This window comes from Cotesia glomerata, linkage group LG5 (genome assembly GCF_020080835.1).
Source record: "Cotesia glomerata isolate CgM1 linkage group LG5, MPM_Cglom_v2.3, whole genome shotgun sequence".
NCBI classification, from domain to species: Eukaryota; Metazoa; Arthropoda; class Insecta; order Hymenoptera; family Braconidae; genus Cotesia; species Cotesia glomerata.
Genome location: NC_058162.1, coordinates 23627967 through 23644007, shown reverse-complemented (window position 1 = coordinate 23644007; position 16041 = coordinate 23627967). Strand labels below are relative to the sequence as shown.

The 16041-nt window shown below is 26.1% G+C and overlaps 1 protein-coding gene across 3 annotated transcripts in view; it reads left to right on the top strand.

The window, feature by feature from the left end:
* Positions 1-3362: 3362 nt before the first annotated feature.
* Positions 3363-16041, top strand: part of LOC123265619 (NAD(+) hydrolase sarm1) — a 66712-nt gene continuing 54033 nt past the window's right edge. The window contains exons 1-3 of one of the 3 annotated variants that reach the window (XM_044729417.1): positions 3363-3461; positions 3559-3672; positions 5866-5991. In XM_044729417.1, coding sequence (XP_044585352.1) covers positions 5905-5991 — 87 coding nt within the window. In that variant the 5' untranslated portion in view covers positions 3363-3461; positions 3559-3672; positions 5866-5904. The remainder of the gene's footprint in view (positions 3462-3558; positions 3673-5865; positions 5992-16041) is intronic. The other 2 variants (XM_044729416.1, XM_044729420.1) reach the window with 2 other exon arrangements.

Genomic DNA, 16041 nt, shown 5'->3' with positions numbered 1-16041 from the left:
GAGAATGCATGGTAATTTTGGAACGTACTTGGTGTGCGTCATTGTGTATTTCAAATTTTTTTAAAGTCCTAGTAAATAGATTTTACTAGGACTTTAAAAGTAAAATATTTTGAAACCACGCACACTAAATACGTTCCAAAATTTTTTTTTTAATTTTCAAATTTACAATAAAATTTTTTTAATTTCCGAAAATCAAATCCAATCATATCGGTTACTTGGATTTTTTCATTTTTTTATTTTATATCTTTTTGTAAAGAAAAAAGAAATTTTTTTTTCTCAATAGTCTTATGAACCTGGACTTGGCGCGATTTTTTTGCAGTGAAACTGTTTTTTTTCGGATTATAATTACAAAAAATACTAAAATCTGAACAAAAACAGTTTCACTGTAAAAAAATCGCGCCAAGTCCACGTTCATCAAACTATTAAGAAAAAAAATTTTGTTTTTTTCTTTACAAAAAGATATTAAATTAAAAAATCCAAGTAACCGATATGATTGTTTATGATTTTCGGAAATTAAAAAAAATTTTGTTGTAAATTTAAAAATTAAAAAAAAAATTTTGTAACGTATTTAGTGTGCGCGGTTGCAAAATATTTTAATACTTTTAATGAAATCCGTAAAATCTATTTACTAGACTTTAAAACAATTGAAATACACAATGACGCACACCAAGTACGTTCCAAAAATTTTTTTTTAATTTTTAAATTTACAACAAAATTTTTTTTTAATTTCCGAAAATCATAAACAATCATATCGGTTACTTGGATTTTTTAATTTTTTAATTTTATATCTTTTTGTAAAGAAAAAAACACATTTTTTTTTCTTAATAGTTTTATGAACGTGGACTTGGCGCGATTTTTTTACAGTGAAACTGTTTTTGTTCAGATTACAGTTTACTTTTTTCCGTGTACAATTTTTTAATTTTTTTATTCCATGATACTGAAATTAACAGGCGTGAATTTTTTTTTGATTTTTAAAACAATTAAATTGTTGTGAAAAATTTGTAATCTCTACTTTGAAATTAGCTGACACGCCAATTTTTTGATATGAAAATTAAATTAGCCGACCTCTGAAAATTTTTATAATTTTCTATGATAGTAAAATTAGCCTAAGTGCAACAATTTTTTACTTTTTTTTTTTTATTAATTAAATTAGAACTAAAAAAATATTGCACGTATTTTTTTTACTTGTAATTTAATTGTTGAATAAAATAAAAAATTGTTGAATATCAGCTAATTTTTTTGATTCTTATTGAAAAATAAGCTAGGTCTAAAAAATTATAATTAAAAAAATTGCATTTATAATTTTTTAGAGCTTTTAAAAATGGAATTTTTTTATAATAAATTTTCTTTTCTATAATTTATTTGTTAAAAAAATTTTTTCAAATTATCAGATATCTCTCAATTGCAGTATCACAAAAATTTTAATAAAAAAAATTCAGCATCTAGAAAATTTTAAAAATTACAAGTGCTAATTTTTAAAAAATATTTTTTTATTTTTTATAAAAATTCAAAAATTAATCAAATTTCTACTCATTTGAGTATCATTTTTTTCATAAATTAAATTATAACTAAAAAAATATTTTTTTTAATTTGAACTTGTAATTTTTAAAAACTTTTATGTTAAATTTTTGAATTTAAAAATTTTTTTTAAACTTTTTTGATATAATTTTTTCATAAAAAAAAAATCGTCAAATGATTTCTAATTTCAGTGCCATATTTTTTATCAATAATTAAACTAATAATCCGACTTCGCTCCAGCCCAGATAGCAAAATGACGTATTAAGTTATTCCGAATGAGCTCAGATTTCTGATTTGGACGTCAGAGTCTACGTCTAAAAGACGTCTTTAAGACCTTCTGAAGAGGTCGAATGCGCCGCTTATTGTAGACTTTAAGAACTCATCAAAACGAGCTCTTAAAGAGCTCTTTTTTCTGAACTCGCACAGATGAATGATTTTTTATCTCTATACGCTATTATAATGATAACAATAATAAGAACACAACAAAAATAATATTAATAATAATAATAATAAAAGTAAATTATGAAAAATAATTCAGAGTTTCATGAAGCACCGATGCTGATTTCGAATGTTCGTTATTTTAGTTTGACCTAATATTGTCGGTTTAAAGAGAGACAGTGAAAATCGCAATTGCCGTAACTAAGATTCGAACCCGAGTCGCGCGCGTGCTAGATCGATACCTAGCCCCCTACGCTGTTCAAACGATATGTCGTTACACATCTCATTATTCTTATAAGCTAAGTTTATATAGTGATGAAATGTTGCGATCATTGTCTATATTATTTATTCTATTTGATACTGTGTATCGATAGAGAAAAAGTAACTTTTACGAATATTTATATACTAAAAAATATTCAAAAGTCTACTAAGTACTCCTTAAATGTAGAAAGTTCACATAATTTTTTCAGATTAGAATCAAATTTTATTATTAATTTTATCTAAATTAGTTTGATTACGAACCAGATTTTAACATTATTGCCTATTACTTCATAATATAATTTAAAATTTTTGAAAAATTTAATTAACCTGGATTAAGAGAAATGAGTTAACCTATGCCAAGTGTATATCTATATATTAATCTATTCAAATTGTTTTAAATCATTTAATTCGAATTATTTTTAATCATTTTCAATTTAATTTCTCAATCAGGAAAGTAATAAATGAAAAATGAATAAGATTTTGACAGCTTTATATTAAAAAGAAATTTGTGTTTTTGTTTATAATGTCTATAAGCTCATTATACGCAACTCAAAAAGAAGTCCAAAAAAGGGACTCAGTTAGATGTCAGAAAATTGACTCCAAACTTATGAGTTCATTAAGAGCTCTTAGTTCTGACCTCGTAAAAAAGAGCTCCTTAAGACGTCACATTAGGACTTCTATAAGAAGTTTTTTAAAAGACTTCATACTGAAATCTTTCTGACTTGGATGCTGACTGGGAGTCTTTGTCAATCAACGGCAGGATCTTAAAAAATAATAATTATATATTAGTACAATTTATAAAATTTATAAATACATATAAATTCCTGATTGACGAGTAACGAGTACGTTGATTGTGCCAAGGTTGATAATTTAATTGATTACAAGATAATACACTATTAAAAATCCATAAAATATTTTTTTAATTGCAGATTACTTCTGGATAATTATTCATTAATAGAAGATTAATTTAAAATATTGAAATGATAATTAAAATTATAAAGATTGTAACCTTTTTGTATGCTAATCACCAACTCAGGTAGGTAAGTATTTTTATTTTACATTTATGTTAAATATATTTATGAATTTATTTGTTTGCATTAACATTAACCCAGCTCATAAACATCTTAATTTTCTTATTCAGGAATAAAATGCTGAATGTCTTCCAAGAATATTTAAATAATATATCTTACTTATTTTATTACGTTATAACCCGTGGATTGGATTTTTGAGCCAGCTATGACGTTGTGAGTAGAACGTGGGCGTACTTAGTGTAATATTGTATACTGATACTGATATTATATACTTATATATATTTTATTATATGTTATGTACCTACAATAGCATGGGTATTACCTGTGCTGAGCTAAGGACTACAAACTACACGTACGTGCGTAATAGGTGAGATTATCTAGTGTGTGAAGAGATAGTTGGCTCGAGAGCTAGTCAACTGGAGAGGTAAACTTTACTATTACTATTACTATCAATTTTACTGTCCGGTTAAATGAGTTTGAGAAATTATTATCAGGGTTCGTTATTTTGTTTTCTTAGAAAATAATTAACTAGGAGTTTATTTATTTTATTAGATATTTTATTTTATTTTTTTTTTTAGTAAATTCCTTTTGGTTTAATCGATAAGAATTTATGGAAATTAAATTAATAGAAATCTGACAATTTTTAATGAAAACTTATTTAAAAACTAAAAAAATTCCACTTTTAGAAAATTGCAATTTTTTAAAAATATTTTTTTAGTTCTAATTTAATTGGAAAAAATTAAAAAATTTTTAAACGCCTTTTTGGTATTTTTCTTTATGACATAATAAAATTTGATGTTAGATTTTTTTTTGTTGATAGTTTCTGGATTTTTTGAAGATTCAAATTTCTTCTTTAGGTTATCTATATTATTAAGAGAATAAGAAAAATTTTGTATCCAGGATAGCTATATGATAAAATCGGTTTTTTTAGTGAAATTTAGTGACATTACAAAGGTTTTGACTTAAATTTGTGCCTTTTCAAGATTTCATTTAAAAATACTCTATCTCTAGGTACATAATTAAGAAATGACCTTGTATCTCGTGAATTATTGACATTTTCAAAGATATAAGCTCATCCTGATGTTACACTCATCAAGACCTTTCATTTGAGTACCCACATCAATTTTTCATATATTTCATATATTTTATATATGCTATATATATGTATATATGAAAAATATATTAAAATGCATGTGAGTACTCAAATGAAAGCTCTTGATGAGTGTAAAATCGGGATGAGTTTATATCTTTAAAAGTGTCAATAGTTAAGAAAATACAGTGCAATTTTATATAATTAAGAAACGACCTTGTATTTTGTGAATTATTGACATTTTTAAAGATATAAGCTCATCTCGACATTACACTCATCGAGACCTTTCATTTGAGTACCCACATCAATTTTTCATATATTTATATATATTATATATATGTATATATAAAAAATATATTAAAAATCCAAGTGGGTACTCAAATGAAAGCTCTTGATGAGTGTAACATCGAGATGAGCTTATATCTTTAATGACGTCAATATTTAAGAAAGTATAGTGCAATTTAACAAAAGTCATCATTTAAAAAAGCAAAATTTTATTTATTTATAGTTCACAAGTCACGGCAGTCACATAGTGACTGCAAGGTTGCCAGTTTTAATTAATATAAAAAGAATAGTGGTATTAATTTCATTTTATAATTATTTTTTTCTCTTCATTTTACTTTTTTTAAAATGCAATTATTATTTCTTAGATTTATTAAAATTTTTTTATTAAAAAAAAATTTACTTGCTAAATTATTTACAAAAATTCTTTTTTTATTATAAATTAAAAATTTTTTAATTTTCTACTGATAGTTTTTACAATTTCAATTTTTACTGTGTAGAAATAATTAAATTATTAAAATTAGAAACATTAAAATTAAAAATCTTAAAAATCTGCTAATAAAATTGAACAAATTTCTTCAAAGCTTAATCTAAAAATACCAATTCTCAAAAAGCTCCGAATAAAATACTTTATAAAAAAATGACTTCATCAATACTCTTCTAACCATCTAAATGTCACAGATGAATAAAAATCTAAAAATATTAAATTTAGGTCAAACCAAAATTTACAAACCTAAAAAATATTTAAATCAATATACATATCTTCAGAGTAGAGCTAATGTTCGATATCCAGGTTGCTCAAAAATAGACAGCTGAAGAAAACAAAGCAAAATAAAACAATAAATAAACTCCGAGTACACTCTAACAAACTCTGATGTTATTAGAGTGTAGTCTAGCAGCTTTCAAATGCCTGGTAGAATATAATATGTATATCTGGTATCGAAATACACAACCGATCGAGAGTTGACTTGGCGGCTCGACATCTCTTACTTCTCCCGCTCCTTTTAGTGCCGGGTTAGCCGCCATCACGGTTTAGTGCTAACGTTTGTCGCTCATTTGCCTCTATCTTTTGCATCTATCACTTCAGCGGCAAATAGACCCATAAATAAATAAATAAATAAATAAATAAATAAATAAATAAACAACAATTATAAATATAATTACAATCTTTATCTTAAATCTTGATCATTAATCTAAAATAAATAAGAAAATAAATTAACTATCGCTTGCAATGTGTGCTTACAGTATGTCAGAAGTAACATAACCGTGCAGTGACGTGAAACAATGAAGACAACAATGGCAAGGGGTAGCAAACCCTTCCGCCGGAGTATAACTGCGCCCGAAGTTTCACCCACCGAATATGGCCGATTCGTAAGTTTTCTTCTTTGCTTTAAAATAACCTAAATTAGTTATAATTATAAAGTAGCTGCACAGAAAAAAAGGTTCACTTGAGCCAAGAAAATATTTTTCTTCCTAATTATTTTCTTGAGTAAAAAAAGAAATGTTTTTTGATAAAAAATTTCACTTATTCCAACAAAATTGATTCTCTTACTTTAAGAAATACGTATCTTGATCCAAGAAAATTTATTTAAGACAAGAAAATCTTGTTGCTTAGAGAAAATTCAGCCTCTTGCTCCAAAAAATTTAGTTCTTGATAGAAGTAAATTTTCTTGTCTTGAGAAAATTTCTCTCTTGCTCCAAAAAATTAAATATAAAGATAGAAGTAAATTTTCATTAATATTTTAATTGATTAACATGTCAAATGGGAAGATCAAATAATCTTCCATCATTTTTTTTCATTCAATATGTATAATTGCACGCTAAAATAATATAAAATGGGTATCAAATATTCTCGAGAAAAATTTTCTCAAGGTGAGAAAATTTTTTTTTTGCCCTCCGGGCGGAAAGTGGCAACTTTCGTCCCGCTGCGCTAAACTAAGTTGCCGCTTTCCGCCTTCGTCGGACAAAAAAATAGTATACACTCCTCGGGAAGTAAATAAGAAAGCCTCAGATCACATGTTTGTTGACCTCGGCTTCGCCTCGGCCAACAATTACATGTGATCTGAGACATTTCTTACTTTACTTCCCTAGGTGTGTAATATACTATTCTAAGCTGAAGTAGGTGGCGCTGCTTCCCTAAAGTATCTAAAAATCTTGATCAAATATAAAAATTTATTGTATCAAGTATTTATGATAATTTGAATTAAGAAAAAATTACTTCTACCAAGAATAGAATTTCAAGAAAAATTTTTACTTCGGCCAACACAACTTCGGTCTTCTTTCAGCCACCCGACAAATTTTCTTGAGCCAAGAATTTTGTTCTCCAGTCAAGAAATTTTTTTTTCTGTGTACATATCTTGATCCAAGAAAATTTATTTAAGCCAAAAAAATCTTGTTGTTTTGAAAAAATTCAGCCTCTTGCTCCAAAAAATTTAGTTCTTGATAGAAGTAAATTTTCTTGTCTTGAGAAAATTTCTCTCTTGCTTCAAAAAATTAAATATAAAGATAGAAGTAAATTTTCATTAATATTTTAATTGATTAATATGTCAAATGGGAAGATCAAATAATCTTTCATCATTTTTTTTCATTCAATATGTATAATTGCACGCTAAAATAATATAAAATGGGTACCAAATATTCTCGAGAAAAATTTTCTCAAGGTGAGAAAATTTTTTTCTCAGCTGAAGTAGGTGGCGCTGCTTCCCTAAAGTATCTAAAAATCTTGATCAAATATAAAAATTTATTGTATCAAGTATTTATGATAATTTGAATTAAGAAAAAATGACTTCCACCAAGAATAGAATTTCAAGAAAAATTTTTACTTCGGCCAACACAACTTCGGTATTCCTTCAGGTACCCGGCAAATTTTCTTGAACCAAGAATTTTGTTCTCCAGTCAAGAAATTATTCTTTCTGTGTGCAATTGACAAACCAAAGCAATTAATGTTGATACTCAGTCTTCCAGTTAATCAGCGTTAAAATTGATAATAAAATGTTTTGGTAACAAAACTGAAGAGAAAGGAACATGGACTTTGGCTCACGTGACGAGGTCATTGAGCCCCGTGGGCTATTCTTGTTCCTCATCTTCTTATTCTTATTAATCTTGTTTTTTATTTTTATTATATTCTTACATATTCATCTTACTTTATTCACTCTTATTCTCAAACCTCAATAATCTAGTCGCATTTTTATCAACGACACGCTTTCAATTAGCTATTACCCATTTTTTGTTTCTTTACATTTTTTTAAATAACATTTCTTCACATTTTTTTTTTAAAGAACATTTCTTCTTTTTGTTTGGTATTTTTTTTCTTACATAGGTTTTATCAATACGACGTGTTTAAAGTTATCTTAGCGTGTACTTGCATTAGTCTTTAATATTTTCTTTTTAAATTCGCACTATCTGACACGCTTTACTTTTGTTCTGTTTGGAAACCGGAGAACCACGTCGACGATGTATATATAATACACACTTGTGTATTATATATTATTGTTGAGAAAAAATGTTTGGGTAAACTGGAGGTTTGACTTGTGACCTACTGGTTGAGGTTAAGTTTACAAGGAATTAATGTTTGTTGGTTAACTAGTTGATGAAAGTGTAAATTAATATTCCGGAAACAATACTCTTATAAAATAATTATTAAAACATTTAATAATTTTTTTTTCATTTTGAAGTTATAATTCAAATTTAAGAATTTACTAATTTTTTTATAGAATTTTAATTGTGCACTTTGCACAATTTTAATTGCATAAAATTTTAAACTATCAGTTACTTTTTATTTTTCAATTTTTTATTGAGAACTTCATAATTAATAATTCAGTTTTTAATTATGAATTTCGCAATAAAGGTGTTAAAATTTTCATTTATCGGTGATAAATTTTTTCTTTTTAAAAGAAGAAAATTTCTATCTTAAATATCTTCTATTTCTTGGTTATGTTTTATCCATCACACTGCGCTTGTTTAAAAGTGAGTGAATTTTCTTTAAAATAGTTTTTTTAAGAGAAGATAATTTATAAAGTTAGTTAAAAATTAAAGAAATAAATTTTTTAGTGGCAATTTGAAAAATTAGAAATCAGGATTGGTTGATTAGTAACTTGAAGATAGTTAAAGATTAATGCGCATGCGCAAAAGTAGTTCCTAGTGTTCTTACGGCTGTTCCATTTCAAAATTTTTAAAACTTTTTTTTTTGGTACTTATTGATGAAATTTTTTTCTAAAAAATCTTTTTATGAATCTAAAGCGCAAAATTTTTTTTATAAAAAATTAAAACAATTAAATCTGCCTCTCTGGTGGATAATGGTTAACTCAATTCTACTTTTGACAATTTTTGGTTATTTTACTAGTTAATTGATAATTTCTAAAAAAACTTCATGGAAAAATTAAAGTTTTTAGAGTAAAAACAGGTCCTTCGTAGAAAAAACTGCTAGTATTACACTTGACAATGTAATAATTGAGACTATATCTTATAATAATCCAATGACAATTGAAAATACCAAGTTTTATAGTATTGAATGTATTTTTAGTTGCATAAAATTTTAAACAGTCAGTTACTTTTTATTTTTCAGTTTTTTATTAAAAAATTCATAACTAATAACTGAAGCGCTTAAAATTTTATTTAGCGGTGATAAATTTTTTCGTTTTATGAGAAGAAAATTTCTATCTTATATATCTTATATTTTTTGGTTATGTTTTGTCCATCGCACTGCGCTTATTTAAAAGTGAGTGAATTTTCTTAAAAATAGTTCTTTTAAGAGAAGATAATTTATATAGTTAATTAAAAATTGAAGAAATAAATTTTTTAGTGGTAATTTGGAAAATTAAAAGTCAGGAATAGTTGTTTAGTAACTTTTAGATAGTTAATGATTAATGCGCATGTGCAAAAGTAGTTCCTAGTGTTCCTACGGCTGTTCCATTTCAAAATTTTTCGACTTGTTTTTCTTTTGTATTTTTTGATGAAACTTTTTTCTTAAAAATCTTTTTATTAATTTAAAGTGCAAAAATTTTTTTTTATAAAAAAATAAAAAAATTGAATCTAACTTTTAAATGATAAATGATTTTGGAAAAATAAGAAATTAAGCTGCCATATTGTTCTACGACTACCAAAGCCTCATATTTGGAGAAATTTAGCTACATATTTATCTAAAAAAAATACTATTTGTGATCTATCAGACGATAAATTTAGTGAAAAGATAAATTTAAACGAAAATGTGGGTCGTGAATAGAATGAATGAATGAAATCGGGTAAAAAAATGATTGGAGCTCCTGTAAAAGTGGCAGTACGTGTGTAATTAAATGTAATGTAATGTAATGTTAATGTGAGATTGAGATTGAGAGATTAAAGGAGAGATGAGGAAAAATAAGTAAGCGAGAGGTTTTACCGTGAGGACGTCGCGTGGGCGACCGGATGCGATCTTTCTCCTTCTACAATTCCAATCCCAATCGCTAACCGGTCTCGAACTAACTGCCGATCTCGGCCTTCATGACTATCGAGATCGATGAATTATCGCCTCTCATTTAAATCCATCTTTAATTTAAATTATTAAGTTTAATAGTTGCTTACTTATCCATGTGACAGTAAATCAACACTGACCTGTCATTAACTAATTTTATTATTATTATTATTATTATTATTATTATTATTATTATTATAATTATTCATTAATATTTATTATCTAATAATTACTGTATTATAATTAGGTTGTAATGGTAATAAATAAATCTCGCTTTCGAATTCGCGGAATTTTAAGCACGATCGGTGATAACGATCGACGACGGAATTAAATTAAAAATATAGATAAAAATGTATATTCAAATAAATAGTTATATCAGGCATCACGCATTGCGTGCAATCGGTTTCTTATACAGGCGCCAACTATCGTCTCAAGTACATATATATCGTTATTTATACTGTTTTTTTTTTTTTTAATTTCGAATCTTTTTTTTTTTTTTATTGTAATTAGTTATAAAGTCATAAGTTTCAAGTGAGGAAAGGCGCTAAGCAAATTAGAAATTCTAACGAGTACTTTTTACTTCCTCTATTAATTCGATTAATTTAATTTTTTATTTTTTATAATTCATATAATAATAATAATTCTTCCGTATAATTATACGGTTAAAAAAATTAAGTTTAAATATGACAATTATCATATTGAATAGAAGAATTTTATAATAATGCATAATGCAGTTTTATTTGCATCACTTCTACAGAAAAATTTTATTACTTATAAAAATAGATAATAAATAATCATCAATAGTAATCAAATATTTATTAACAGTTATTATCTTTAGGACTAAATTTGTTGTGGTTGCAATATAAATAATTTATATTATCAAACAAAATATTTTGTTACAATCAATCATTATCATTCTTCAGTATTTGTGTTATTATTTGGTATAAAAAAAAAACTATTAATCTTTTTGATTTATTGGACAATTTTTATTTATTTACATTTTGGGGTTCCAAAAAGTGTCAAAGTTAAATTTTGACATTAAATTTTTATTTAAACGTCCAAATAAATGTTTATTAACAGTAAAAAATATATATTATTGAGAGAATACGAAAAATTTTGTGTCCACGATTGTCATATGATAAAATCGGTTTTTTAGTGAAATTTAGTGTCATTGCAAAGGTCTTGATTTGAATTTGTGCCTTTTCAAGGTTTTATATCATTCTCACCGATAGTCAATTTATTATGATAAGTGTTTAGGCTAAATTCGAAAATGCTCTATCTTTAGATACATAATTAAGAAATGACCTTGTATCTCGTGAAATATTGACATTTTTAAAGATATAATCATCCTGATGTTACACTCATCGAGACCTTTCATTTGAGTACCCACATCAATTTTTCATATATTTATATATATTATAATATTTAAATATATGTATATGTGAAAAATATATCAAAAATGCATGTGAGTACTCAAATGAAAGCTCTTGATGAGTGTAACATCGGGATGAGCTTATATCTTTGAAAACGTCAAAAATTAAGAAAGTACAGTGCAATTTAATATAATTAAGAAAAGACCTCGTATCTTGTGAACTATTGACATTTTTAAAAATATAAGCTCATCTCGATGTTACACTCATCGAGACCTTTCATTTGAATACCCACATCAATTTTATATATATAGCATATATATATATATATATATATATATATATATATATATATATATATATATATATATATATATATATATATATATATATATATATATATATGAAAAATATATATATATGAAAAATATATGAAAATGCATGTGGGTACTCAAATGAAAGCTCTTGATGAGTGTAACATCGGGATGAGCTTATATCTTTAAAATCGTCAATTTTTAAGAAAGTAGAGGGCAATTTAGCAAAAGTCATTATTTAATAATGCAAAATCTTATTTATTTATAATTCACAAGTTACGGCAGTCACATAGTGACTGCAAGGTTGCTAGTAATTCGTTAACAGTTAAAAAATAATTTATCAACTACCCACTTCGGATAAGTCTTTAGTATTAAATCCCTGCTTAAAAATATTCATTGGAAAAAAAATTGACTATCATAAGATTTGAATTTTTTTCAATAATTTTAATTTCTTAGTATATATCTATAGATATATAATTTGCATAGATTAAATTTTTTTATTTTTTTGCAATGAATATTTTTAAACAGGGATATTTATACTTTTTTAATGGTTAAAATTTCTAATTTCATAAATTAAAAAAAAAATTATAGTCTTCTGAAATAAAAAAATGATTTCAACAATTCTCAAAGCTAAAATATCGAGTAAAATAAAATTAATCATATCTCACATCTTAACCGCACTTCTTATGCAAAAAGATAAACGACAAATAATAATTGCAAGCATAAGTAAAGAGCAATACACTGACATACTGGTCCCTGACATAGACTTGCCAGGATTTAAATATGCCAGCTACTCCAAACAAAGACTCGTGATTCATGTCGTACGCCATCTAAAGAAGCTCTCGCTCTTATATCTTACATACTCTTTATACATATAATAATAATAATAATAATAATACTCTCTGTACTCAGTACCACTGAGCAGCGTTAAAATAGACGACGGCGGTTAAGCGTCGCAACGCCTCTGCTATTTTAAGGAGGTTGTATTTTTATGCTTTTCTGCTTCATTTTATTAATACATATTTACATACAGAAACTACACTCGCAAAAAATTATTCATTTTCAGTATTAGTAATTGAGTTGTAACTTTCGACTTATGAAAATATTTACAGTAATAATAATAAATTTAATAGTGATAATGATTATGATAAGTATCAGGTGTTTGATGCAATGACTTTTTGGCAGAGGCTACTTGCATTGGCAAGAAATTTCACAGACCAGTTGTTCCTCTTCCCTGGTGACTGTATAATACCGATGAAAGATATCTTCGAGGTCTCTGTTAACTATTTATTTATTTATATTTACGCTTACATTCTATCCATTTATATTTATATTGTCTATACTCACTACGTTAAAAATAAAATTAACTTTAGCAAGAGAAAAATTCTTCAAACAATTAATTAATTTTTAAAATTTTCGTTGCCTTGGATTAAGAAGAAAAAATCTTCAATCAATTAAAATTTGTTTGAACCAAGAAAAATTTCTCAGTTCAAGAAGTTTTCTTCTTTAAGTAGTTCCTTTTTAAGGTACACAGAAAAAAAAACTTCTTGCACCAAGAAAATTTCAAGGAAGACAAAAGTTATTTTAGAGCAAGAAGAAATTTTCTTGGCTCAAGAAACTTTGACTTCATTCAAGAAATTTTCAATCTTACTTAATATTTTCTTGAGCCAAGAAAATTTACCCTTCAGTCAAAAATTTTTTTTTTCAAGGTACAGTTTATATTATTGATTTGTTTTTCACTTGCTAGTGCTGCCTCGGAAACAATACTTTTATTTATCAAATAATTTTTAACATTTGATAATTTTAAAGTTACAATTCAAATTTAAGAATTTATTATTTTTTTATAAAATTTTAATTGTGCAGTAAATTTTATTAAAAATAGTTTTTTTAAGAGAAGATAATTTATAGTTGGTTAGTTTTCTTAAAAATAGTTTTTTTAAGAGAAAATAATTTATAAAGTTGGTCAGTTCTCTTAAAAATAGTTTTTTTAAGAGAAGATAATTTATAAAGTTAGTTAGTTTTCTTAAAAATAGTTTTTTTAAGAGAAAATAATTTATAAAGTTAGTTAGAATTTGAAGAAATAAATTTTTTAGTGATAGTTTGAAAAATCACAAGTTAAGATTGGTTGCTTAGTAACTTGAAGATAGTTAAAGATTAATGCGCATGCGCTAAAGTAGTTCCTACGGCTGTTCCATTTCAAAATTTTTCGACCTGATTTTTTGTTGGTATTTTTTGATGAAATTTTTCTCTTAAAAATCTTTTTATTAATTTAAAGTAATAATTCACAATGTAATAATTGAGACTATATCTTGTAATAATCCAATAACAATTAGAAATACCAAATTTTACAATATTGCATATATTTTTAGTTACATAAAATTTTAAATAATCAGTTAGTTTTTATTTTTCAGTTTTTTATTAAGAAATTCATAATTAATAAGTGAATTGAGTAAAATTTGTTTTAACCAAGAAAAATTTCTGAGTTCAAAAAATTTTCTTTAAGTAGTTCCTTTCCAAGGTATAGTTTATGCTATTTATTTGTTTTTCACTTGCTAGTGCTGCCTCTCTTGTGAATAGTCGCTATAACTTTGATTTTTGACGATTTTTAGTTATTTTACTAGTTAATTGATAATTTATAAAAAACTTCATGGAAAAATTAAAGTTTTAGTGTAAAAACAGGTCCGTTGTAGAAAAAAATTGCTACTATTATTCTTCACATTGTGATAATTGAGACTATATCTTGTAATAATCCAATGACAATTGGAAATACCAAATTTTACAGTATTTAATGTATTTTTAGTTACATAAAATTTTAAATTATCGGTTACTTTTTATTTATCAATTTTTTATTAAGAAATTCATGATTAATAATTGAATCAATTAAAATTTGTTTGAATCAAGGAAAATTTCTTAGTTCTAAAAGTTTTCTTCCTTAAGTAGTTCCTTTTCAAGGTATAGTTTATGCTAGTAATTTGTTTTTCACTTGCTAGTGCTGCCTCTCTTGTGGACAATTGCTAACTCACTTCCATTTTTGACGATTTTTGGTTATTTTACTAGTTGTTTGATAATTTCTAAAAAACTTCATGGAAAAATTAAAGTTTTTAGAGTAAAAACACGTCTTTTGTAGAAAAAAAACTGCTAATATTACACTTCAAAATGTATTAATTGAAACCATATCTTTTATAATAATTCAATGACAATTGGAAATACCAAATTTTACAGTTTTGCCCTGAAAATAAAGTTTTTTTCTACCTAGGAAATTTTTCCTTATGAATAAAAAAATTGATATTCTCATGATTAGAATACGAAAGTTTTTTAACTATAAAAATAAAGTTTTCTGACTGTCAAAGAACTAGCATTATAATAAAACGTGGTATTTTAAGGTGAAAAAAACTAGTTTTTTTAAATCGCGAAAACTCGAGTAAAAATTTTAGTATTCTAGGTGAAAAAAAAATTTTTAACTTCCCGCTAAGAAAATCGAAGATTTTCAAAAATCGGGAAGTTATTGTTTTCACCCCGTTTTGCAAAAATCGAGTTTTCATCAGATCTCGACGTTTGAAGGTCATAGGAAGCTTCCCTGACTATCCCCGCGAGGTTGTCACGGCGTCTGTATGTATGTGTGTGTGTGTGTGTGTGTGTGTGTGTGAAAGTATGTGAACCGCTTATAACTTTTGAACGACTTGACCGATTTCATCGCGGTTGGTGCCATTCGAAAGAGCTTGACCAAACTTAGATTTTGAAAACTATTTGGACCGATTCAGATCAATAGATTTTGAGAAATCTTCAAAAAACTGAAAAAAAAAATTTTTTTCAAATGTGGTTTTTTTGGAATAACTTTTAAACGGCTTAAAGGTTCAATTCCAAAAACTAATCAGCTCTTAACCTCAAAAAACCACGTCGATCGCCACCAGTCCGGTCAAAATCGGTTGATTCATTCGAGAGATATCGTGAACGAAAGAAAACCGAAAAAAGTGTTTTTTCGAAATAACTCCAAAATTCCTAGCGCGATCAATTCAAAATTTAAGATTCTTTGTGAGGCTTAAAAAACTGCGTCGAATGCTTCTAACCGCGTAAAAATCGGTTTATTCATTCAAAAGTTATCGTGGTTTAAAAATTCAAAAAATAGTGTCTTATCAAATCTCTATCAGACTTTTGAGCTCGAAGAGCTCAAAATAACCCATAAATTGTATTTTTGAGCTCGAAGAGCTCAAAAACGTCATTGGTGCAATTTTAAGCGCCTAAGTATGGAATTAGCGGGAAGTTGCAGGGATGGCCTTCAGGGTCAACC